The sequence below is a fragment of the Ruditapes philippinarum genome, unplaced genomic scaffold, assembly GCF_026571515.1.
Source record: "Ruditapes philippinarum isolate M1 unplaced genomic scaffold, ASM2657151v2 ctg605_1_1_1_1, whole genome shotgun sequence".
Classification (NCBI taxonomy): Eukaryota; Metazoa; Mollusca; class Bivalvia; order Venerida; family Veneridae; genus Ruditapes; species Ruditapes philippinarum.
This window is the reverse complement of record NW_026862846.1, coordinates 73,316-97,944: the sequence shown is the minus strand read 5'-3', so window position 1 is coordinate 97,944 and position 24,629 is coordinate 73,316. Positions and strand designations below refer to the sequence as shown.

The following is a 24,629-nucleotide window of genomic DNA, read 5'->3' as shown; positions in this document are numbered from 1 at the left end:
TCCCAAACTGTGATTTTATTGCTCAATAACATCACTGTTTGGAGTTCGGATGCGGGGAATTATATCACGAGGGCGTAGCCCGAGTGATATAATGATGCGCATCTGAACGACAAACAGTGATGTTATCAAGCAATAAAATCACCGATTTGGATATATTATTTCGATTCTAACACGACATCAACAAATAAATGCTGCCGTACATGATAATTAGCTAAATTGCACCTGATTTGTTTCCGTACTTATTGTCAGCGCGTCACATTTTTAGTGGGTACGTCACGTGTATAATGATTACGTCACATGTCTAAATATAGAACGTCAAACAGTGATTTTATAGCAAAATAACACACACTTTTGGTTCTTCTATGTTCAATAGGGAAAAATGCGGGTCGTGTTAGAATTGGTTATATTCTGGTTGCATCTGTCTTAGTTTGGTTATAATCTGATAGTATCTGTCTATTTGGTTATATTCTGGTTGCATCTGTCTATTTGGTTATATTCTGGTTTCATCTGTCTATTGGCTGCATCTGTTAATTTGGTTATATTCTGGTTGCATCTTTCTGTTTGGTTATATGCTAGTTGGTTTTATTCTGGTTGCAAATGTTACAATACAGTTTTATCCATTTGGTCTTATTATACCCTGTCAGAGATCTTAAGATTTGACTTTAAAAGAGTCACTGTATTTGACATAGAGATTAGAAAAATATAGGAATTTCTGAAAAAAAGTCTCTCTGGTTAATTTTATCGGAATATTTTGTTTATATGAAGAGGAGACATTTACAGTTTATATGCATTAACAATCATTCGGCATAGTTGTTCTGAATTGCTTTTTTTCCCTGTCATTTTGTAGATGTATAATTATATACATTGGATATTGATGTGTACATTGTGCTGGCTTAGACAGGGGGGAGAATATAGCTTTATTTGCTGCCGTAATGAAAATTGATTCGAACTGGGAATGAGGATCGGAAAGTGTGTTCGGATAAGATATTCCCTAGCGGAGTTTGTCATTGAATTGTGACATGTCATTACAAATAAGTATGCCATATTCATGAAATCTGCTTCGCTTTTCTCTCAGTTATACTTTCTTGATGTTTTCTTCATTGAAAATTTAGGTTTTTTGATTATTTTTGTGTAAGTAGTAGTTTTGATGGTTTGATGTTAATTAGATATAATTATATAATTATAAAACCATGATGTCTCTAAAATTCCCTGCTTGAATTCAAATTCAAGCTTGACCCCATTTGTGTTGTTTGCTTCTGTCTTTAACCTGCAGTAATTGTTTGATTACTTCTGATTTCAAACAAGTTTGTTTGCCTCTGACTTCAGCCTCAGCTCTGCCTTCAACCATTCCTCTTTCCACCTTATCAACTTGATGACTTCTAATCCAGTTACCTCTCTGGCGTGGGTTATTCTGGGAGATGCTTTGGTAGTTCAGCACGGAGGAAGGTAGTCTAGTACTGGTGTAACTCTCCAGGAACGATGGTTAGGAAACTACCCGCCTATATGACTGAAACTTGTTGTTTCTATTTTGCTGAACTAAAAATCTCTCTACTCTGTTCCTTATAACCCCTTTCCTCCAGCCCCTCTCAATTTATTCTGCCTTCTTTTCCCTTCCCACTTTCCCATTACATATCCTGTTGTGTCTACATGTTTATTTAAACTGCACAAAAACCTCCTTTGTGTCACACATAATTTATCAAACATGGTAATATTACTTTCTCCTAATTAATACCGCTTTAACATTTTTATGTTATATTAAATACTAAACCTATTATGTAATAATTTACTGCCTAATGGAGTAATAGGTTTGCAAAGCAAACCATTTAATGTCATTTCTGTATATACACAAAACATTTTGACATTGACTACAAAACAGATGTGATATTACAATTGAAATTGAAAATCATAAAATGTACCTTTACCTACAGTCTATTGTACGTACCTTTAAGTAATAAAACTGCGACCGTAAAAGAAAATTGCAACTGTAATAAATTTCAATTTTTGCAAAGAAAATTGTCAATTAGTCGCAATTTTGCTGCGATAATTTTTTTTTTTTTTTTTACAAAAAGGCCATGGTTGATTTTCTTGTGTGTCAAGTATTTTCATTGTGTTATAGTTGAAATATTTTATATCCATGGGAATCTGGTGCGGCAGGGCATGAAGTTCAAACAGTCAGTATTCAACATTATTTTATATAATGTCCCAGGGGGGTGGGTGTACAATGATACTTAAGGATGAAAAGGAGATAGAAAGTGTCTTCATTTGTTCTCTGCAGTGTTACAATTGGACTTTATTGTGAAGAAAAAAAAAGAAAAAGAAAGATGAAAGCAGACTTTTTGGAGAAAATAATGGAGGTTTAAATACTGTGTAAGGTTGTCTTTTGTAAATTGTTAATATGAGTTTCATTCCTAAAATGTTTGTTTTGTTTTTTAAAAGAAAATGATAATTTAGGCATAATGTTACACTGTGACAGTATGCTTGTGAAATATTAATTATGAAAAAGCTGCAGATAATTATGTTTTGATGATGCTATTTATCAAATTACAAATAACATGATGACTAAAGAAAGACAAAATTAATGTTATGAGGTAACAGGTTATTTGTTATTTATTTGAACATATGTTACGAGGTAACAGGTCATTTGCTATTTGCTATTTATGTGAACATAAGTTATGAGGTAATACGTCATTAAATTTTGCTATTTATGTGAACATAAGTTATGAGGTAACAGGTTATTTGCTATTTATGTAAACATATGTTATGAGGTAATAGGTCATTAAATTTTGCTATTTATGTGAACATAAGTTATGAGGTAACAGGTTATTTGCTATTTATGTAAACATATGTTTTGAGGTAACAGGTTATTTACTATTTATGTTAAAAATTTAAATGTTATGAGGTAACAAGTTCTTTATTATTTTTGTTCACATAATATTATGTTATTAAATAACAGGCTATTTGCAACAAAGGTTAAAAATGTCTTATTCATTTTTTCTAAAATTTGAAGATATTATATTTATATATAAACAGATATTTTGAGGTGGTTAAACACTAATTCTATTGTTATATATTTTAATGTTCAGCCATGAAGTATTTATGGATCGGAGCAAGATGTATTGATCACATAGTTTGAATACTTTCTTTCATAACTTTTAACGATTTTACAGATTTTAATAAAAGTTGCTTCAATGAATTGTAAACAGTTAATTTTAGTGTCAGCAGTATTTTATGTGGCGAACAAACTGTTATAGTTAATGTATACAATAGTAGTGTATATTATAGCGAATATAAAGCAGGTTTCTCAGTAGTTTATAGATATATAGATTGGATGGTAAAATGGAATGATGTTTAAAATTTGTTTGATAGACTTGACCTGGGTTTTAATTTCGAACAGTCTGTTGTGAGTTTTAAGTTTTTGATATGGAAAATATTTAAATTTATTAATGAACAGGTTGATAGAGCTATGTTAGATTGCAGGGAGGTGCTGGCTGCCCTGACTATTCTTGTAGCAGGGTCGTATACTTTTGACAGGAATTTGCCTACTGCCCTGCTTATATTTTTAACAGGTCTGCTGCACTTATATAATATACTTGTTGGCAAAGGCTGTAGAATATTATTCACTGGTCAATTCCAGAAGTCAGCATATGAACTTAAGAACAATATTCGCGCCCAGTTAAAGGAAGATAGTTGTAGAAAGAGATCAATCATGTCTCCAAAAAGGGCATGAAATTTCAGCATAATAATATTTTAATGGTGTAAACTATTTACATGTGTAGTATTACTCACTATGATGTAAGTAGATTCATGGAAAAAGATCAGGATATATGGTAAATCAAAGCTTTCAAACGGAAATTATAAATGTTGATATCACATTGCTATAGTGGTGATACCAGCCTTGATGCTAGACTCTATTCCATTTATACATCAAAATGTTGTTTGTGGTTATATTTATGCTATAATAAACAATTTTTTATCTTCTATATTTAACTTTGTGAAGTGCTTTTCTTGTCACGCAATAGGATATGAAATCTCTTTGGAATAATATAAGTAATTACATTACAGTAGAACCTGTGATATGAGACCTATCGTTTCTTTGTTAATTCCCTGACGATATCATTTCTAAATCTCATAGGCTATTTTTTTTTATTAGAGAATGACACAGTTGTTTCCCTGTTCCAGATGGAGCCCTGGTTCTTTACATTGCCTTCTGCAGATCACTCATGAATCAGATCTTGGTGTTTCAGGTGTCAATGGAAAGACCGTTGCAATTGTCAGTGGAGGAGTTAGGGATCGAACCTGCTGGTATCTGGATTTATAGTCCAGTGCGTTACCACTATACATGACACAGTTTCTTTAAATAGTTGTGTCACTAGGAAAAATTGTTTATTTGATATATTGATCTCAAGATGAGGCAGAAAATGGCAGCCTTTTGTTGGTATATATTTGTATAATTTGTCAAACCAGTTAACTGTAATTCTATAGTACCAGCCACTAGGCAACTATTAATAATGCTGAGATTTAGAGTCATAAAATTAATATTAATGGATTTTTTTTATATTTTAATTGATTGAACAGTGTCGTAAATGCGGCTCGTTAAAACATATTTTCATGTACGAAGGGCGTATATATTTAAAGCAACAATATATTAAACATGCGTACATTACTGTCATTGTCGTTGGAAGTTTGGGATAAGGATAATTTAGGATAAGGATAATTTGGGATTAGGATTATTTAGGATTAGGACATTTTGTGATAAGGACATTTTTGGTTAGGACATTTTTGGATTAAGGAAATTTCAGATTAGGACATTTTGGGATTAGGACAATTCGAGATAAGGACAGTCTTAAAAAGAGCTCTTCTTGAAGGAGGTTTAAATGCAAATATGATTGCTAGATTTAAATGGAAATTAAAAGAATTTTAGTACTTTTTGTGGAATACTGGCGCATGGATTTTGTTTTTAATATTTACAAAATTTAATTGTTTGTTTGGTAAGTTACTATATTTTTTGTCAAATGTTAATGTAAGGAATGTTCAAGTAAAGTAGATGAAAATATATCCATCTTCTTATCAGTTTGAACATTACGTATATTAGTTTTCAATATCACTGTCATAAATGTCTTAGAGTTAAACTTTTTCACTTGTGTTATTAACTGAAAATGTATAATTTGAATAGTAAGAGGTCGTGAAAAAACATGACTAAACTGTAACACTTTGCTGTCATTCTCGATTCTATAATGAAATGCTGCCTTAAATACTTGACAATCGCAAGCCAATTAATTTCAGCGTATTACTAAGTGAAGGTGAAATTAAGGCGTCCAAGTCTGCCATTGATCGCACTCCAAAATGATGAATAAAACTTGTACGAAGGTATCTGCTTTCCCTAAAATGGACAGATCCATTATTGTAAATGACACTTTGGGAAAGACAAGTTAGCTTTAACAATAGGAAGCTGTCCTTTCTGACCGATCACCGCTTAACAAACACGGCCAGTTTTGAAATAACAGAACGGCAAAACATACAATTGCATGTATTATTGTCCTTGGACAATGTAGTCATTGGATATTTAATTCAATCAGATTTTCGTGTGAAAGAAACAAAAAACCTGTAACTGAAAACAAGAAATAAGTTGACTTTGTCAAACGAAAGTGTTTAACATTTTTGTGTGTGCGAAAATTGAAAATTACAGGCTGAGGGAGGAAAAAAACCTGGAGAAAATAATACCTGCCCTTTTGATGCATGAGTCATCGGTGAATTTAACATAAACATTTTTTCATACTTAAGTATTAAGGCAGTTTGGTACATACATAAATAAAATTGGCTGTTTTCAGTTCAGGTTTGGTGAAAATAGAGGTAAACGTTTGCGTTATAACACAGGATGGGATTGTTACTTGTAGCTTGAAGGAAAGTTTTATACAGTAAGTTTTTTTCATGTTTGTAAGTTTTTATAAGTGGCTTATTAAAGAATTGTTTCGAGCGGAAGTGGCTTGTTGCGATTTTTTTTTTTGGCTGTTGTAAGTTACGGAGAGTTTAATAATAGCCCTGTCTTATTTGTGAATTGGAATGCAATGAACAGTCTGTATTTGATATTTTTATGTCTCCCCCACCTCGGGGGGAGACATATTGTTTTTGCCCTGTCCGTCCGTCCGTCAGTCCGTCCGTCAGTCCGTCCGTCCGTCAGTCCGTCAGTCCGTCAGTCCGTCCGTCCATTCTTCGTTTCCGGACGATAACTAGAGTTCCTTTTGACCTACAGCCCTCAAACTTCATAGGATGATTGGTCTTATAGAGCTGATGATCCCTCTTGCTTTTGGGATCAGTAGGTCAAAGGTCAAGGTCACTGTGACCTTTAATATGAAAATCATCTCTTTATGATAACTAGAGTTCTTTTGTACCCACTCTCTTCAAACTACATAGGATGATTAGTCAAAGTCAGGAGATGACCCCTATATCTTTTGGGGTCAGTAGGTCAAAGGTCAAGGTCACTGTGACCGTTGGTCAATTTCTCGTTTCCGGATGATAACTAGAGTTCCTTTTGACCTACAGCCCTCAAACTTCATAGGATGATTGGTCTTATAGAGCAGATGATCCCTATTGTTTTTGGGGTCAGTAGGTCAAAGGTCAAGGTCACACTGACCGTTGGTCAATTTCTCGTTTCCGGATGATAACTAGAGTTCCTTTAGACCTACAGACCTCAAACTTCATAGGATGATTGGGCTTATTGAGCAGATGATCCCTATTGTTTTTGGGTCAGTAGTTCAAAGGTCAAGGTCACAGTGACCGTTGATCAATTTCTTGTTTCCGGATGATAACTAGAGTTCCTTTTGACCTACAGCCCTCAAACTTCATAGGATGATTGGTCTTATAGAGCAGATGATCCCTATTGTTTTTGGGGTCAGTAGGTCAAAGGTCAAGGTCACAGTGACCGTTGGTCAATTTCTCGTTTCCGGATGATAACTAGAGTTCCTTTTGACCTACAGCCCTCAAACTTCATAGGATGATTGGTGTTATAGAGCAGATGATCCCTATTGTTTTTGGGGTCAGTAGGTCAAAGGTCAAGGTCACAGTGCAGTGGGGGAGACATGCGCTTTTTTACAAAAGCATCCTCTAGTTAATTTTTTATTTCGTTTTTCTCGATTTTTTAAATCATCTAAAGGGAAAGAAAAACAATTAAAAAAGTTTTGACAGGCGTTGAGAATTTATTCGTTTTTGCACTTTTAATGATGAATTATAACAGGGAAAGTAATTCGGATCGCTGGCAAATATTGGGAAGTTATTGTTGAACTTGAGTCATTAAACATGAATTAAACTGTTGAACAGTTTTAAAAGTTAATGTCATAAAAGGGGAAGTTAATGTTGAAACATTTGAAGTGGCTGTAACAATGTATTTGTGTGACTGTCATAGTACAATTATATATGTGGGGGAAAAAAATTAAGTTTATTGTAATTCGTTGGAGACAAAGTGTAAGTTTTTTAATTTTATTCATAAAAAATTTTTTATTGCTTCTATTTCTTTTCTCTGTTATTCTAGAATTTTCAATTCATTTTACATTTGTCGAGTTTATTAATAAGTTGACAATTTAATATACATGTATTTGAGTAATGGAGGTAGAGATATTTCAATTTCATTGTGGTGCTTGAGTTTGTCTGTGTTTAAATTAGGCTGTAATAGGAGGTTTCTACTCCCTTTAAAGGTATTGTCTGTGAATGTCTGTTGTTACATTTATTGGTATTTGTATATAGAAATGTTAACTTGAAAAATTGGCTAGAGGCAGGCAATAGACCACTATGGTTGAGTGTTATGGGTAACTAAGAGCAGGGTCTGAAATTCGCATTCTGACAGTGACTTACTTTAACCTTTGCCCTCTGTGAAATGGATTTTTCAGTTCTGTCTGTCTATAAGGTTTCACAGTACTTAATTGATCCAGGGTTTAGAGTCAGATCCTATGGATGGGGGCTGCTATAATGGTGGCAGACTGTAGCTTTAATGATGGTGGGACTATATGGATGGGGGTGGCTATAACAGTGGCAGACTATATGGATAGTGGTGATTATTGTGGCGTATATATAATAATGGTGACTATAATGGTGCTGCAGGCAAGTGATTATGGCTGCTTGCACATTAAAGGGTGAAAAACATTCTTTGGAAACACTTGAGTCTATCTTTATAATCTAGGATATGAGAGTGGGGAGTCTCCAGCCTCGTAAACATGTATTGAATGTCAAATATCAGCCATACCTTTTGATAACCCTTATCAGTAGTTATACCTCTCAAATTACTATAATGTAAAACTAGTCTGTTTTGTTTGTAATATCCTTAAATATAAAACCACAATATTCTTTAATATAATACCGGTCTCTGATATGTTTATAATATCCAAAATATAAAACCAGTCTATTTTGTTTGAAATATCCTAAAAGTTAAATCAGTCTATTTTGTTGGAATATCTTATATGTAAAACCAGTCTGTTTTGTTGAAATATCTGTTATGTAAAACATTTCTGTTTTGTTTGGGATATTGTTTTCCAAAATGTATAACCAGTTTTTGGGCACATGGTTAACTGCTTAAAAAAATTGCAGAGCACTCTTTATATTTCTGTTGAATTGCAGGGCATTCTTTATATTTCCATTGAATTGCAGGGCACTCTTTATATTTCCATTACAACATTGAAATCATTTGAGACTGTTGTAAGGTCATCAATGAATCAATGGGAAATAAAAAAGAAGATAAAAGATGTTGGCATTTAGATAATGATCCTTACAGGATGATTCTGCCAAAGTTGTTATTTGAAATTTTTACGTTATTTACTTTTTAAGAAGAACTTTATTGTTTATCTTTAAGTGGCAGCCTTAAGATATCAAGATAAAAAAATCTTAGGTCAGTAAATGTCATGAGTGACAACATTCCTTGGTTAAAAAAATTTTTTTTTTTAAAAAAACGGATGTGAAAAGATTGGTGACATGGAATGAGGAACACTATTGGAACGTGTACATGTGCACTGACATTTAAAGTGAAATACAATGCTATACTAAGGATTTTGTAAGACATATTAAGAAATGTTGGTAAAAAAAAAAAAAAAAAGGCGGTCTTACTGAAAACGTTTTTGTATCTCTATAAAGCAGAATGGGGGGGGGGGGGGGGAGGGGAGAAATAAAACAGGCTTATCATCATTTGCTCATTATTAACCCTTAATCTGTTGGAACCAAAAGTGATTAGCCTTTGCCAACAGCATAGAGCCAAGCCAGTCTGCACATCCGTGCAGTCAGGGTCTACACTGTTGGTAGCTCAATTTTTTTGTAGTTTAATATTGAAATCCCTTGAACTTTGAATGGACTGTTTCAATTTCAAAGCTGGACAGATCCATTATAGAAATATAGCGGGTTATGGGTTAGGACGTGCATGAAAATCAGTTGAGATCAGAGGGACATAGAGACATTGTATTTGTCTTTTGTTTGTATGAAATTTTGTATTTGCACTTAGGCTAATGCAGATAACATTTTATGAAAATCTTTAAAGCGTGCCTATCAAATTATTGAAGAGGGGGTTAACATTGTGTACAAGTGGAAAGTTTATTGAATAAATAAGCGACCTTTGATTTGCTTTATGATACGAGGGTACGGGTTTTGTTTGAACTTTTTGTTTGCCTTCCTGACAAAATGTATTTGTTTAGGAGTAAGAAAACTATTCTCAATGAGTTAATATCCCCTGTATATATATCTACATAGTGTTACTGTTTCATTTTCCTTTTTCTCAACATTTAGAACAGGTTAATATAGATATTTTCATGTTCGTCTAAAATGTAAAAATGTTCGTCTTAAATGTTGAAATGTTTGTCTAAAATGTTGAAACTGCAGAAGGCCTAGACTTGAGTTTTTTAATGAATATTTTAAACGTTTGTTTTATCAGATTTTGGAGATATATTGTAAGTAAGTTCTCAAATCTTTTTGGTTAGGAATTTCAATATCAAAATGATAAAATTATGCAGGAAACAATATAGAGTTAGCTTATGGATGTACAGGATGGTGAGGCTTTGAATGGGTGACTTACTGATAATGTCGCTGGTAGTTTTCACTTCAGATCATGGCAGAAAGCCACATTAAATTTACCAGAGCTCAGTTCAGGCACGGCAATCATTTCTGGACAGGCTTTCAAGAAGTTTACCAGTACTAGTTGCTTTCACTTTCACAAGGAACTTTTTAATAGCTATTCATTCAGTATATAATTATTATACAATTTTCCTTCAAAAATTGATGAATGGTTTAGTCCAGATTGAAAAAATGGACAAATTAATTTAAGATATTTAGCATGGAAATGGTAATTTAAATGGATAAAAAGTCATGCAATTGATTGATTTATTAGTGAATGTTAAAATAAACATGACATTATTGTTTGGAATTGTTGTATACACATATCTACATGACTATTAATCATGGTAAAGTACCACTTGAGAATAATAAGTGGCTGGATTTGACAAGTTATATAAGTTATATATAGCAAGATTGATTACATTAAGTGGGTTTATTCCAGTATATCATGTTTAATTCATATGTGCAGCAGACGATAGTTTTGACATGTAAATGCAGATCAGTGTATGTTAGAAAGTGGGTTGGGTAATAGGGGGATAGTGCATTATGGGTGTTAGAAGGCAAATGGGTGGGTAAAAAGGGAGGTAACTGATATGGATGTATGGGGAAAGTAGGTGGGGATAATAAGGAGTTAAGGCAATATAGGTGTATGTACGGACATTAGAAATAAGGCTGTAAGCTGGAATAATGTTGTGGTTACAGAGACAAAATAAAGGTGAAACCTTACACAAATATGAATTTAAAAGTTATGAGGTTAGAGTATAGTTGAAAGCGCTATTAAAAACTTATATTGAAAGCACTCAATTTTAATCTGAAACAGTGAATATAAGATTAAAGCATTCAATATTTTTTAATTAACAAAAATTAAATTGAAAGCTATATTTGAAAGCATTAAACTTTTATTAAGGCACAAGATAGGAAAATTTATCTTACTACATATAAATTTGCAACACTTAATTGTTAAAATTATTGCAATTAAGTGTTAACCATTTTGACAGAAATGTTACCTAAAACAGAGCTATTTTAAGAAATTTGGATATGCTAAAGAACAAGTTGATTTTCTATAGAATGAAAGTTCAAAAAAAAATTTCTTGGTATGGAAAAAATCAATATGACTTGGTGATAGATCAAAGTCCTTTGGGGGAAACAAGGAAATAAATGCATCTGAAACAGAGATAAATATTTGTTTAATTAAAGGTTCTCTTCATATAAAAACATTGTCAAATAAAGATTGCGGCAAGATAGCTTCAGATATGGATCCGCAATCAATAGCAAACTGCAAGATAAAGTTTGTTGCAAATATAAAAGATGGTTTTTCTGATAAATATTGATCTATAAGTATCGGTTCCAGTCAGGGGGGGAAAAAGGTTTTATGTAAAAAATTTATGAAGCAGAGAAATATCATGTTTCCTTTGATTTCTGTGAAAACTTTGGCATAATGTTTGAAATATTGAGAGTAGTTCTTGGCTGTGAGATTTTTTTTAGAGTTTGCACTAGTGTCTGTTTTGTGAATTGTGAAACAGCATGTACAGTAAACTCCGCTTATAAGGATATTCAGGGGACCACCAAATTTCTTTCGTTATATCAGGATATTGTTGTATCTGAGAGGCAACCAATTTGGAAAACAAGGGACCGTGGCATCAGTATATTGTTATAAACAAAATCAGTAAATATATATCAGATGAATTTCTTTAATTGTCTAACTTCCTTTTTGAAATTTGCGCATTACCATCCTTTCTGATAAGGAAATTTAATGTTACTCAGCAAAACAGTATAGAGCTTGGTCAGACTGCATGGATGTACTAACTTACATGGCACAATACTGATGACATTTAAGGCTAATTTCTTTTCTTTCCAGGAGGCTTAGATGAAAATATACTTTAAGTTTATTAATATGTTCTATTTGATCTACTTTCAGATATGAAGAGATTGTTTCTGCCAATGGTGTGTTCAAGAAGTCTGTGGACCGAGGGGACGATGCCATATCCAAAGTCTCGATCATTTACCTTGCTACCAGGCTGAACACGCTGAATGACTCAGCAAATACTCTTCTTCAGGGAGATAACAATACAGCTTACAGCATTGACAATTCTAATGCCACTTATGTCATAGATGAAATTGCTGATGAGAAGGAAGACCTTAAGTATAGACGGGATGCAAGAAGGAAGCTGTTGGAAGTTTTGGAGAGACTGCCAGTTAGAGATGAGGTAAAAAATACATATATATTATCTTGTTTTGGGCTGTGAAAAATTGTAACCCTGTCTGAACCCTATTTGATGTGTTCATATCTTTGAAAGACCACTAGTCCACTATCCTTGGTCAATAATTTCAGTGTCATATGCAGACTTCTACCATTGGCCATTTAGGTCAATGTCATATAGAGACCTTTGCCATTGATGAATTAGGTCAAGGTCACACTCTATGGACTTCCATCATTGGCCAATATGGTCAACCTGTTGTCTATGAACCTCTACCCTTGGTCATTTAGGTCAAGGACACACTGTGGATTCTACCATTGGCTGATATGGTCAAGATCTATTCTTGGTCAATTAGGTCAAGGTTTCTTAGGCAAAAAAGGCAAAAAAAAGAAGTTTCCTATATTTTCTAAAATAGCCATGTTACGGCACTGCGTTGCATGCCCACTTGTTGGTGTTGGCGATGTTCTTGTTGCGTCATGTGATTGTTGTGGTTAACCATTGTGTAAAATGGCCAGAGTTTAGATATTGATACAATGTATCTTGATTGTTTACTATACATTTGTTTAAAGGAAGGTCTGATTATATAGTCATAGCTGGGGGAAAAGAATTGATTTCACGATGATTGTTCTTGATTTGAATGGGGGAAAAAAAAGGTTTAAAATTTTAATATATTTTAGTACTTTACTGAAGATGTTGAAAAGTAATGGCAAAAATTTGAAAAATAAACTTGTAAGTTGTATTATTGTGGTAGAATACTTGATAGATATTGTATGATATTAACTTAAGTATGATAACATCTTAGCAATTTTGTTGAATATAGTGAAATTTAATGTAAAACATCATGAAAATAGTTTGCATTGATTTCTAAAATAACTGAACGAAATGATGACATAAATAAGCATTAAACATTAAGTATTCAATTATAGAATTATATCTTTTTCAAATTGAAGACACTCCTTTAAAGGTTAGTTGTATAAATTCAGTATACAATGTAATTTCATTGTATGATCTTTTGATTAAGTTTTAAGTGCATTTAAGTTTTATAATCTTTAATGCAACAATGATAGCATTTGAATATCATGCTGTGTGAGCATGCTACAAAACAACAAGGAAATTATATAAGATGATAATAGTGATGATGTGAAATATACTTGTATATGACCAGGATATAACATAATCTGTGATAAAAAATGTAATGATACATGTGATAATATATGATAATGTGTATAATGCAGACAATTACAACTTTCTTCTAAATGATAAACACTGTTGTCGGCAACTGAATCTACATGGCGACCAGTGCCAACTTATTCCTGCTATTTTTCAAGTGTAATATTTTTTTATTTGAATAATGATAAATAAAAAAATCGTATGAGAGTCTCCACACCAACAGGGACAGTTTGGACGATGAAGGATGGGTTGAGAGGATGGGGGGGGTGGGGTGGGTGGCTATGTGAGAGACATGTCTTAATACTATTTCTCATGAACAGAGTTAAATCAAACTTATTCACCTTTTCATTTCACTTCTCTCCAGGTATCTCGCTGTATCCAGAATTTTTGTTTGTGTATTATATGGAGATTTTGTTGGAGTAAGATACAAAATAAGATGGGTGGGGGTGCAATGAATATTATAATGTTAAATTGGAAAATAATTCAAGGGAGACAAGTCATGTGATAAGAAGAAAAAAAGTGCAAGTTAAGTGAAACAAGTTGAATAAACTGTTATATACAAGTGGGAGGACAGGCAAATGACGTTTTTGTTTGTAATTACTTGGGGGAGTTTGGAGTAACTTTATAATAATGGATTACTAGCAAGTGTGTAAAAGAAAACTGTTGCCTCAAGTAGGAGCCGGGAGGTCTTAGTTTTAATCAAGTCAGTTTGATGAATCTCTTCTCTTTTTATCCCCGTTTAAAACAAAAAGAATAAAAGGTTTATAACATTAATTTTCTATAAAAATTATATAATGGAGGCTAAAAGTGTTAATATACATTTCGTCAACATAGTGCAATAACTGGTTAACTCTTTTTAAATTTTGAAGGACTTAACACATTGTTGCACTAAGGTGATGATTTGTAAAACTTATGTCTTATAATCTATAAGAATATTTGGTTGTTGTAATGAGGTGATTGCTGTAAAGAGGGCCAATGCTATAATAATATTATGCTGCATACTTATGTATAAAATAATTTGACAATCGGTTGATTTTTTCATATTTTGTCAATTATGTAGAAAATTGAGCCACTTTTGGCAAGGGAGGTAAATATTGTAAAAAAAACTAAATTGAATTTGATTGTAAATAAAGTATGATTTATGGCATGTATACGACGAAAAGCCAAATGAGTTATGCATGTCACAATGAAAAACCGGCTGAAAACAACGCAGCAGTGCATATATATATAGATTTACATGAAGTCAACGCAATAAGGTCGCTTAATGTAAAATGTCTTTGTTCTCCTATTAAAGGGGGAAAAAAACCTATTGTCATGCTTTAGCACAACATGTAGTCAGTTACTTTTATCATAATATTTCATTTCCTGAACATAAAGTTTTATGGGAAATTTATTATGTAGTTGAACTATAAACAGATAGGAATGATGCGGTTTACAGCTTTATCAGTACACTGTACACAAAGACACGGAATTACATTATGATAAAACCTTTAACATTGTCATTTTTGAAGACGTTTCGTTTTTTTTCCTTTCCACCATGCTGAATTCATGTAAAGCGACTGTAAAGTTTGGAAAGGTATTTTCTGAATTTAAGACAAGGCAGGCTCAATATTGGTATAAAGAGGGGGCAGGGCATCCATGGCCAAGTGGTTATGGTCATTTGACTTTAAATCACTTCTCCTCACTGACGTGAGTTCAAATCCCTACAGGCACTTTAGATTCTTTGCATGTGAGGAAGTTGGCATAAAGCATGTCATTCTTGCAAGTTTTTAGATAAGTGATTATAACTTTATAAGTAATGTACACAAAATCATGCAATTATGAAAATAATGAAACTTTTTACCTTAAAACCCTGCTGAATTTGCGTTATCATTTAATGGACTTTTTCTGCTTTAATTTTGGAACTGAACATCCATTACAGGTATATTTAAGGGCATAAATTCAATGTGCGAGCTGTAGGATCAACCTGGCATATAGAGCCTGATGTGTTCAGACTGCTTGGATGTTTATTTCTGGTTGTGTGCGGTTGCCCAATTATTACAATGGTACTTAAAGAGTAAATCGTTATTTTATGATCTGCACTGTTTGCCATTCAGTAAATACAATCATGAAATTTTCCGCTGAAAATTATGAATGGTTTTGACAAAACCATTCATAATTTTCAGGGGATGATTCCAGATTGAAAAATGGACCAGTCCATGTAAAATATTTAGTGGAAACGGGTTAACGAGTGCGAGTTTAACGACCAAAACCAGCAGCGCAGCGAGAACAGGGCAAGCCTATTCTCCCCAAAAAAAGTAATTTCATAAAAAGTTTAGCCGGATAAAAATCTTAAATGCAGTAATTGTGTTATTATCCAACATTGTAACGTGATATAAATGAAAATAATAAAATGAAAGTTACGTAAGTTCATTTAATATTTTCTTCCCATAATTAAAAGTTTTATGGCCGCAATTATCAGTTGATGTACCGAGATAGAATGTAAATATTTAAGAAACTGTTACTTAATAACCACAAAAACCACAAAGCGTTTCGTGACGTAGATTTACAGAAATCATTTTCAGTATTTTCACATGCTTTATTATAGACTGAATTTTAATGTTTTTAAATTGTGTATGCAAGACCTTTGATTTATCTTAATGTACAAGATGCACCAAATTTTCTAAAATTAATATAATATAACAATAATTTTTCTTATGATAATTTGCTACATATAATTATGTGTCCCTAAAATGAGGCTCAGAAATCTCACATGCTTGTAAAACAATAACAAACAAGAAAATGAGTTGTCATGAAGATTTTCTTTCATGTGACATTTAGGAAAATGTTTGCCATGAGTTAAGAATATCATTACTACAGTACTACATTACATTGATAGGGATACCATTTTTAGTGCTTTGAAATTTTACAATGGTAGTTATACCATTTCAAGTGCTTTGAAATGTTACTATTGAAGGAATACCATTTTAGGTGGTTTGAAATTTTACGATTTTAGGAATACTATTTCAAGTGCTTTAAAATTTTACAATTGAAGGAATACCATTTTAGGTGGTTTGAAATGTTACGATTTTAGGAATACTATTTCAAGTGCTTTGAAATTTTACAATTGATGGAATACCATTTTAGGTGGTTTGAAATGTTACAATGATGGAATACCATTTTAAGTGCTTTGAAATTTTACAATTTTGGAAATGCCATTTTAAGTGGTGTTAAATTTTATGATTTTATGACTGTGCTTTGAAATTTTATGATTAAAGGATCAGTCAGTCAAACTGTGAAAAACTTTTAAGAATTTGCTGTAGTGAAAGCAATAAAATTCCACGAGGAAGAGTCTTAATGTAGAAGATTGAATTTCTTATGAGAGATGATCAACAAATTTCCATGAGGAAGATAATGATATTAATTTCCATATTAAGGAAGTATTGAATTCCTAATAGAAGAATAAAATATGAATTTTCATGTGGAAATAAAGAATATAGAGATGAATTTCCATATATTAATCTTTTTGATGGAGAGAAAAGAGTTTTCCATGAGGATGATTGAAGTATGAATCTGCTTGACGCATATAGGCAGCAAGTTAACATAAGTTTATCTAGTGATATAAAGATTGAGAAATAGATGGAAGCATAGATTTGGGAAGACCGAGAGTTATCTTTTCTTGTTTACATTAAGAATATTCTTTAGGCATTTCTGTGGGGTGTTTTTAGGAACTTCACTTTACAGTATGAGTCTGCTTGGGGCATAAAGGCAGCAATATTATATAATATAAGTCTATTTAGTGGTTTAAAGATTGAGAAGTAGAACTGATGGAAGCAAAGCTTTGGAGAGGCAAAGAGTTATCTTCTCCTGTTTTCTTAACGAATATTCTTTAAGGCATTTCAAGTTGTTGTCTTTTTTTGGAGCTTCACTGCAAATTGCCAGGATGAAAATTATTTAACCGAGTATATATAAAGTGGTGTTTTTTGTTTTATATTTTACATCAGGTTTACCAGTATTGACTGTCATCTCGTGAAGAATTATTTTCCTGTAATAATAACTGGTGATTATAATCCTGGATGATATAATGTGGCATGTTATATAAATATCATGTTAAAAAAAAAGATTTTACAATGGACTGAAAATCATCACGAGGAAATGATTATAAAGGAACTTGTGGTTTTATTGTTCAACTAAACACAATGTTCTCATTATATGGTAGGCGAGGCTATGACAAATTTGTGAATTGTTTCTTGTGTCCTTCACTGGTATAATATGACCTTTTCTGTGAGGCTATGACAAATCTATGAATTGTTTTTTGTGTCCTTCACTGGTGCAATATGACCTTTTTGTGATGCTTTGACAAATCTATGAATTGTTCTTTGTGTCCTTCACTGCTAAAATATCACCTTTTTTATGAGGCTATGACAAATCTATGAATTGTTCCTTGTGTCATTCACTGGTGCAATATGACCTTTTTATGAGGCTATGACAAATCTATGAGTTGTTCCTTGGTGTCCTTCACTGGTAAAATATGACCTTATAAAATTTTGTACATAAATGAATTAAATTCAAAGAAATCTCATTTCTTGTCAAATTTTAGCCAAAGAAAAGATTTTCAAAAACAATTTTTGGCAGTTGAAGAAAAGTCAGTGCCACTATAATGTTATTTCTTATATTTTATTTGTTGATGGATGTGTTGCATTAAATTGAGTGTTGTGCTCAAAACTACAAGAAAAGACACTACTGAGATCTTTGCGAAAGAATCTAAAATTAAAACGGTCGTTCAAATCTAGAAGCAATGCTTTATGTTTATTACATATATCTCAAAGTCTGTACTCTCAGAATAGTAAAGTGTCTTATCCAATAAGAAATGTCAATTTAGAAATTCTCCATGCCCGTAATTTCAGATTTCCATCTAACCCTTATCTCAAACGAAGAATAAGAAAACAAACAGTTAAAAATTATCCAACGAAGGAAGAATAAATCATTTTCCGTCAAAATTGGTTGTGTATCGATCACGTTTTGTTTACGAAGCACTCGAGCCTGAGATTTGACATTTGTAGGTTATTGTAGAAAGAAAGAAATACGGCCATTACTGAAAGACCATTACTTGAAGGGAACGCAGATTTACGAGACATATCAGGAAATTGCAACTGGTGCCATTAACTGTAATATTTTTAGTTAAATGGAACTGTGGATTATTGTGTTAGTTGGTTATTCAGCTTGCAGTATTTGGAGCGGACCTCCATTGCGCGTCATTAATTCATAAAATACTGGGAATTATTAAACGTTAATGATGATCGTTATGTAACAGTCAAATTTCCATGATTTGCGACAGAATTTTTTTGGGTTTTTTGTTATGATTAGTTTGGTTCATTATCGCAGTCCATATTTGCATAATAATTACTTAATTATTGTAAAATTGTTCTGCTGTTGACAGTTAAAATGCTAACGCAGTAAAATTGATTAATCGTAGGATGAAATTATTAATTGATACTTGTTATTTTGATGTGGTGCATTATTATTTAATTAGGTCAGTCCTTTTGTCTTTAATTTAGCCCCAGCCTTTTTAAATTTGATTAACTGACATGTCTTGTTTTAACCTTACAACTGTCCATTAGGAGTTTAACAAATTTTGATATAAAATTATCACGATATATTGGCTTTCAATATTATTGCATTGGCTGAACTCGTGCTCTGGTAAATTCAGCGTGGCTTACTGCTGTGATCCGGAGGTTTAACTACTAACACCACCACCAGGCCTTGTGATTGTAACAGTAGAGACTGTCCAGATCATATCAATGTTCCCGTTGGCTAGACTCGGCATTGGTGGCAAGAGTTGATAAATATTGTCGCAAGCACTTTCAAAGTTTAAAAGGGTGGTGGCTTAAGTAGCCAAGTGGTTATAGTTTTTAAATTTCAGTCTTTTTCCTCAGACAGATTGGCAGCTGTTTTAACCAATTATTTGCTCTGATAATCATTTTAATTTTTTCAATTTTGTTTAAGCTACAAAAAAAACAATATTTTTTTTAATACAAAAAAAAAAAATTCAGAAAATGTTCTTTAAAATTTAAGCAAGACAGTTTTCCTCAAGACTGGATCAGACTATTATAGTTTTTTGTTTTGAGTCAGTATAGTAGTAATATATGTGCCTCATTAATGCCTCCCCCATTCCTGTAATTGTGTCTAACCCTCTAAGGACACCAACCTGTCTGGTAAGTGTGAACTTTTGATGAGGGTGCCAGAAATGAGATTTTGTTGTCACACAATTTGTCTTTGATTCTCCAGCTCTCTCTTCACTTTCTCTCTCTTTTTCTTTTCTTCCCTGAGAAAATGGACATAATTAGAGGCCAGAGAGATTTATATAGCAGATTTTTTTATTTTATACATGTAAATCAGGCATACTGCGGGTTTGAAATAGTGGCCAAACTGGTGATTTAGTATACATGATATAGTCAGGTTTTGTTATTTGGGATTCTCTTGTTTTTGAATAGCATTTATATTATACCAGTTTGATTGTGTCAGAAACACTTGAATCAACCCGTACTAAGCAATGAATAGCCTTTGGTTTTCTTCTTCAAGGAAATTTCTGGTAATGTGGCATACATGTTTGCCATGATAAAAAATTTTTATATGCATGATCTGTGTCTGGTATACAGCAAAGGCCAAGTGCGAGCTTGGGAGGGGTTGAAGTTGAGAAGAAAAACGGCTTACAAATATTGCTTGTAAAGTAGTAAAGAAGAACTCGTAAAGAATAGCTCGTAGAATAATTTCTGTATGGTTGATGTAAAGATAGACATGATGTCTGTATCAAGAAAGGAATGTAATATTGTTATGGGAGGGTCCCTTGAGCACTGTTTTGATACCTAGTTGATAATCTTGTGAATCTACACTTTCATTGTCAATTAAATAATGGAGTGTGTCATTTTCTAAATGGGAAGCCGGAACAGGATGTAGCAATTTTTTGTTTACCACAAAAATGGTGAAATATTGTAAGAGAACCGAAAGAGAACCAGCTCAGCAATGCTGTTCAGAAGCCACAATGGAAGTGGTTTTCCTCACATAATTGGGAAGAGGCCATAGCCTCTTGATTTTGGGAAGAATTATCTCTAAAATTGCTAATTTTGGAAGTCAAAAAATGCTGGTGTAAGTTCAGATTTTTTGGAAAAACTGCATGATTTTCGAGAAAATTTGAATTGGGAAGAGGCCTTTAATTGTCCTTTGTTATGTAAGGTGAAAAATCACCGAGTGCATTGTGAGAATTTACACACAGAGGAATTTGCGGAACCTAAGTGATAAATAAAAGTGCTTTGAAATCATTCAGTTGTGTGCTTTCTTCTTTAGGTTATTCTCATCTAGTTGACGGAAGCACTAATGCTGCTCATCCACATTTTCAGCATTGTGAACTCTTCTGAGCAGAAAAATGCTTTATTATTGAGCAAGAAACAAAGAAATCACCAAATTACATGCTTATTAGTCCATAACTGATATTTATTTAAAGAAAAAGCCTGTTCTGAGAGCCCTAGCCTTGTTAGTAGACATTTTGCAAGACTGCATTTTTTGCTTCATTTGACAGCCAAGATTATTTTTATGAAAGTTTCGGAGGAAATTTACATAGCAAATAGTGCCCTAGGAAAGACAGTTATTCAATTTTCCACAATTTCCTACGCAGTAATTTCGTAAAATTTGCATAAAGGGTTTAGTAGAAGCTTATTATGGAAGCATTGTAGAGAAATCTCGAATTCGGCATTCTTCTATCTAAAGAAACAGGGGAAATGTTCAATTTTATCAGAAAGACCGTGGGTTATAGATTTAATTTAAATTTCAATGAATGTTAAAAAAGCACCGCAGGGCTTATGATGGTATACAATTGTGAAGCAGCTTGTCAATTGAAGCAGACAGAGTTTAGCTGCAGGAGCAGAATACCTAGACTAGTTTTAACCTTCACTGTAATTTTATTTATTTCAATTTCACAAATTTAGAAACTTTTGTTTATGGTTTATTATTTATGTTTAGATTTGATTTTGAAAAGATAATATGGGTGGTACTGACAGTGTGAAGTTCTTAACAATTTTAGAATTTTTTTTTTTTTTCATAATTTTGTGAACAAATTTTTTTATTTAGACACTTGTTTTATAAATTTATCCTGATTCTTAATATCAAAATGCAAGAATTCCCCTTCACAAAACATAGCCAATATAATTTCTGTACAATATCCCCAGTTCAGGATTTCCTCATGTAAGGAAGCTATCCAGCTAGCTTAATATTTATGGATGGTCGGTGGTTGGTTGAGTGCCAGCTTCCTCTCCTTTGTCTTCCTCAACCAGTTGAGCTTATTGGTAGTTGGTGTTTGGGTGCCCCCTTCTTTTTCTTGGTCTCCCTCAACCAGTTGAGCTGATGGATGGTCTAGGGTATCCGCTTGTGCCTTAAGTTTTCCTCTGACAGTCAAGTTGGAGACTCATTAAAGCAACCTTAACAGAGAATGTGACTTAACACAGAAAAGAAAAAAGAAAATATTCCTGTACTAATATATACATTAATGCTTATATAACAATTTATCTTGAATGGTGTGAACTAAAGAGCCTCCTTTGATAATTGAAAGTCTCTGAAAATTTTTTTCTTGGAAATAGATTTTCAAGTACAGTGACTTGTCAACTTCTTTCTTTGTAGGTCACTAGAGTAATGTAATAAGTAGAGTGTGAGATATTCTGAGAAAATTGAGAAAAAAGTATTTATTTTTCCTTCTTGAAGTAATTGGAGACTGACATACTCATAACATTTAACAAAATGTAATATAATTATAGAGTTTATATGAACTCGGGCTACAAGATACAACTAGTATATCTGAACTTTTTTGTAGTTAACCATAACATGCTGAATTTCTTTTACGGCTTTCATATTTGTAAAATGGCTGTTAACAATTTCTGGGATTTCAAGATTTGAAAATTTTGACAATTAGAAATTGTTAAGCCAATAGTATACAGAGCCAGGATAGACAACAATATGGAGCCTGGTCAACTACACAGGCAACTGATAGCTAAAGCTAAGGACGGCCTTTGTGGCTAAATGATTAAAGTCAGTGAATTCGAATCACTAGCCTTTCTCTGCTGACTTGGTACAAATCTTGACAGAAACTTTGAATTGTTTCTGTTGGTCAGCAAAGCTGTCAAGCTAGCGTTATGAATGGTTGGTGGTTATACTAAAACTACCCAGATGAGCTCCTCTTTCACCAGTTTAAAAGACAGTATTTGCGCCATAATTATGACCTTTAGAGTATTGGTGTGATTCATAAAAAAATTTTTAATTACAAATGGATGAAAATGGATATTTTATGCCATATACATATGTCTGAATTTTGTTGTTTAAACTAAATATTGTTATTTTAATATATTTCAGGCTGAAATATTACAGAGTGCTCAAGCCCTGTCCCTTACCACAGCTGTACCAGATGAGGTGAGTTTCTATCTTAAATGCAATCATATCTGATGATATGTAAAATAAATTGTTCACTTTTTGAGCTTCATTTACAAAATTACAACCAGATTTGATTAATATATAAAATGTAAAGAAGTTGTTCAATTTTCGAGTTCAAGTGAATTTCAGTTGAGCTCAAAAAGTGAACATTTATTTTATATTTTGTAATACTATCATTTTGCTGTCCCAATGATTTCTAGTAATGCAAAAGAATAAATATTAAGTTTATATGATATAAACTTTGCACAAAGGAAGTCGAGCATTATGTCTCTTTATCGGATAATACATCAACTTTTGCTTGCGTGGTAGATTTTCAATTTTATTAAAAAAAATTTAAAAGTCATTTCAGTGTTTACGAGTATCATTTTTTGATAAAAAAAATGTTAACTTGTCTTTAAAAAATGATTTATTGAAATTCTAATCATGTTAAAATTCTATTACGGAAATAAACATGAATAAATATTTTTTATGAAAGTAACACAAGTTGTTCTTGGCATATTGACTGGAATATAAAACAGCAAGAAAAAAAAGGTTTCCGCGGAAATTTGATTTGATTTCGAGATGAAATGAGCTATTTTATCGCAAAACGCAGATTCAGGAGGTGAAATAAACAATTAAGTTGTTTCAGACAAAATCATGTACATGTCTGCCGTTTGAACAAGATTTACTCAATAAAAGCGACTATATAATAGGATAGTGTATAAAACATGGTTTTGTCAGCCTCTAATCAGAGACATAACCGACGTGTAATCGATACGTATTCTGGAAAAACATGCAATTTTCATCTACCATTTGCATGTCTCTTCTTGTATTTTGTTTCGCAATCAAAACTAGGTAATTCTAGCCTTTTCTTATGTAAAGACTTCATTTCCGTGTGATTGGGTTTTACATTATTCATACTACGGGGTTATTTTCTTCTTGGTTTTCAAAACGGGGAGTCTGTTTCTCTAGGCTTTTAATGGGCTGTTTTGCTTTCAAATTATAGAGGCAAATAACTTCTTCAAATAGAGGCCAATTGTGAGTTTGACGTGCCTTCGTGAGTTAATTGATTCTTCGCATGCATGCAATTGTTTACGGTAAATCTTGGTCGAGTTTGCGGCGTAATGGAGGTTTTTTGAACGGCAATTTCAAACCATTTTGAATCGGGAATGGCGTGACTGGAGAATATCATGAAATATTTTGTGTTCTCATCGTAGAACTTGTTGCGTTGTGTAGTTATAAAGTAGAATGGATGCCGACTTTATGGGCCTATTATATTTAATATTAGGATATGAAGCCGTTGAAGAATGAGTCAGATTATTACCAGATTAATGTCATTTTGCCTGCATATTAATATTATCGTAAGGATTTTTAAACGGGCGGTCATGAAAGTGACAGGTGGGAAAATTATGTAAATAATTCAGCCTCCATTGTTTGTGTGTCTGCTGGACAGAATTATTGATCTGAAATTATGCAACAATTGATGGAACGCGTTGAATTACCTGTAATTTGGTTACATAGAATGCACTGTAATGATCCTGATTGATCTGTATCGTTTTATTGCAATTTTAGATTTCGTTCATATATAATTTACAGGTGTGAAGATATTATAATGTTTTAATGGTGAAAAAGTAAATTTTTAGTTTTCAGTATTGTAATTGTATGCACACTGGTGGGACGAGAAACAAAAATTAGAATTTTGTAATATTCTTTTCAAAAAGTTAAAACTTTTGTCATTTGACAAATTAT

General features: G+C 32.7%; 1 protein-coding gene across 2 annotated transcripts in view; it reads left to right on the top strand.

Annotated features, from left to right (window-relative positions):
• LOC132720382 (polycystin-1-related protein-like) overlaps positions 1-24,629 on the top strand; it is a 173,676-nt gene that overhangs the window by 93,529 nt on the left and 55,518 nt on the right. For both annotated transcript variants that reach the window (XM_060704511.1, XM_060704512.1), the window contains 2 exons: positions 11,999-12,287; positions 22,824-22,880. In XM_060704511.1, the coding sequence (XP_060560494.1) occupies positions 11,999-12,287; positions 22,824-22,880 (346 nt within the window). The remainder of the gene's footprint in view (positions 1-11,998; positions 12,288-22,823; positions 22,881-24,629) is intronic.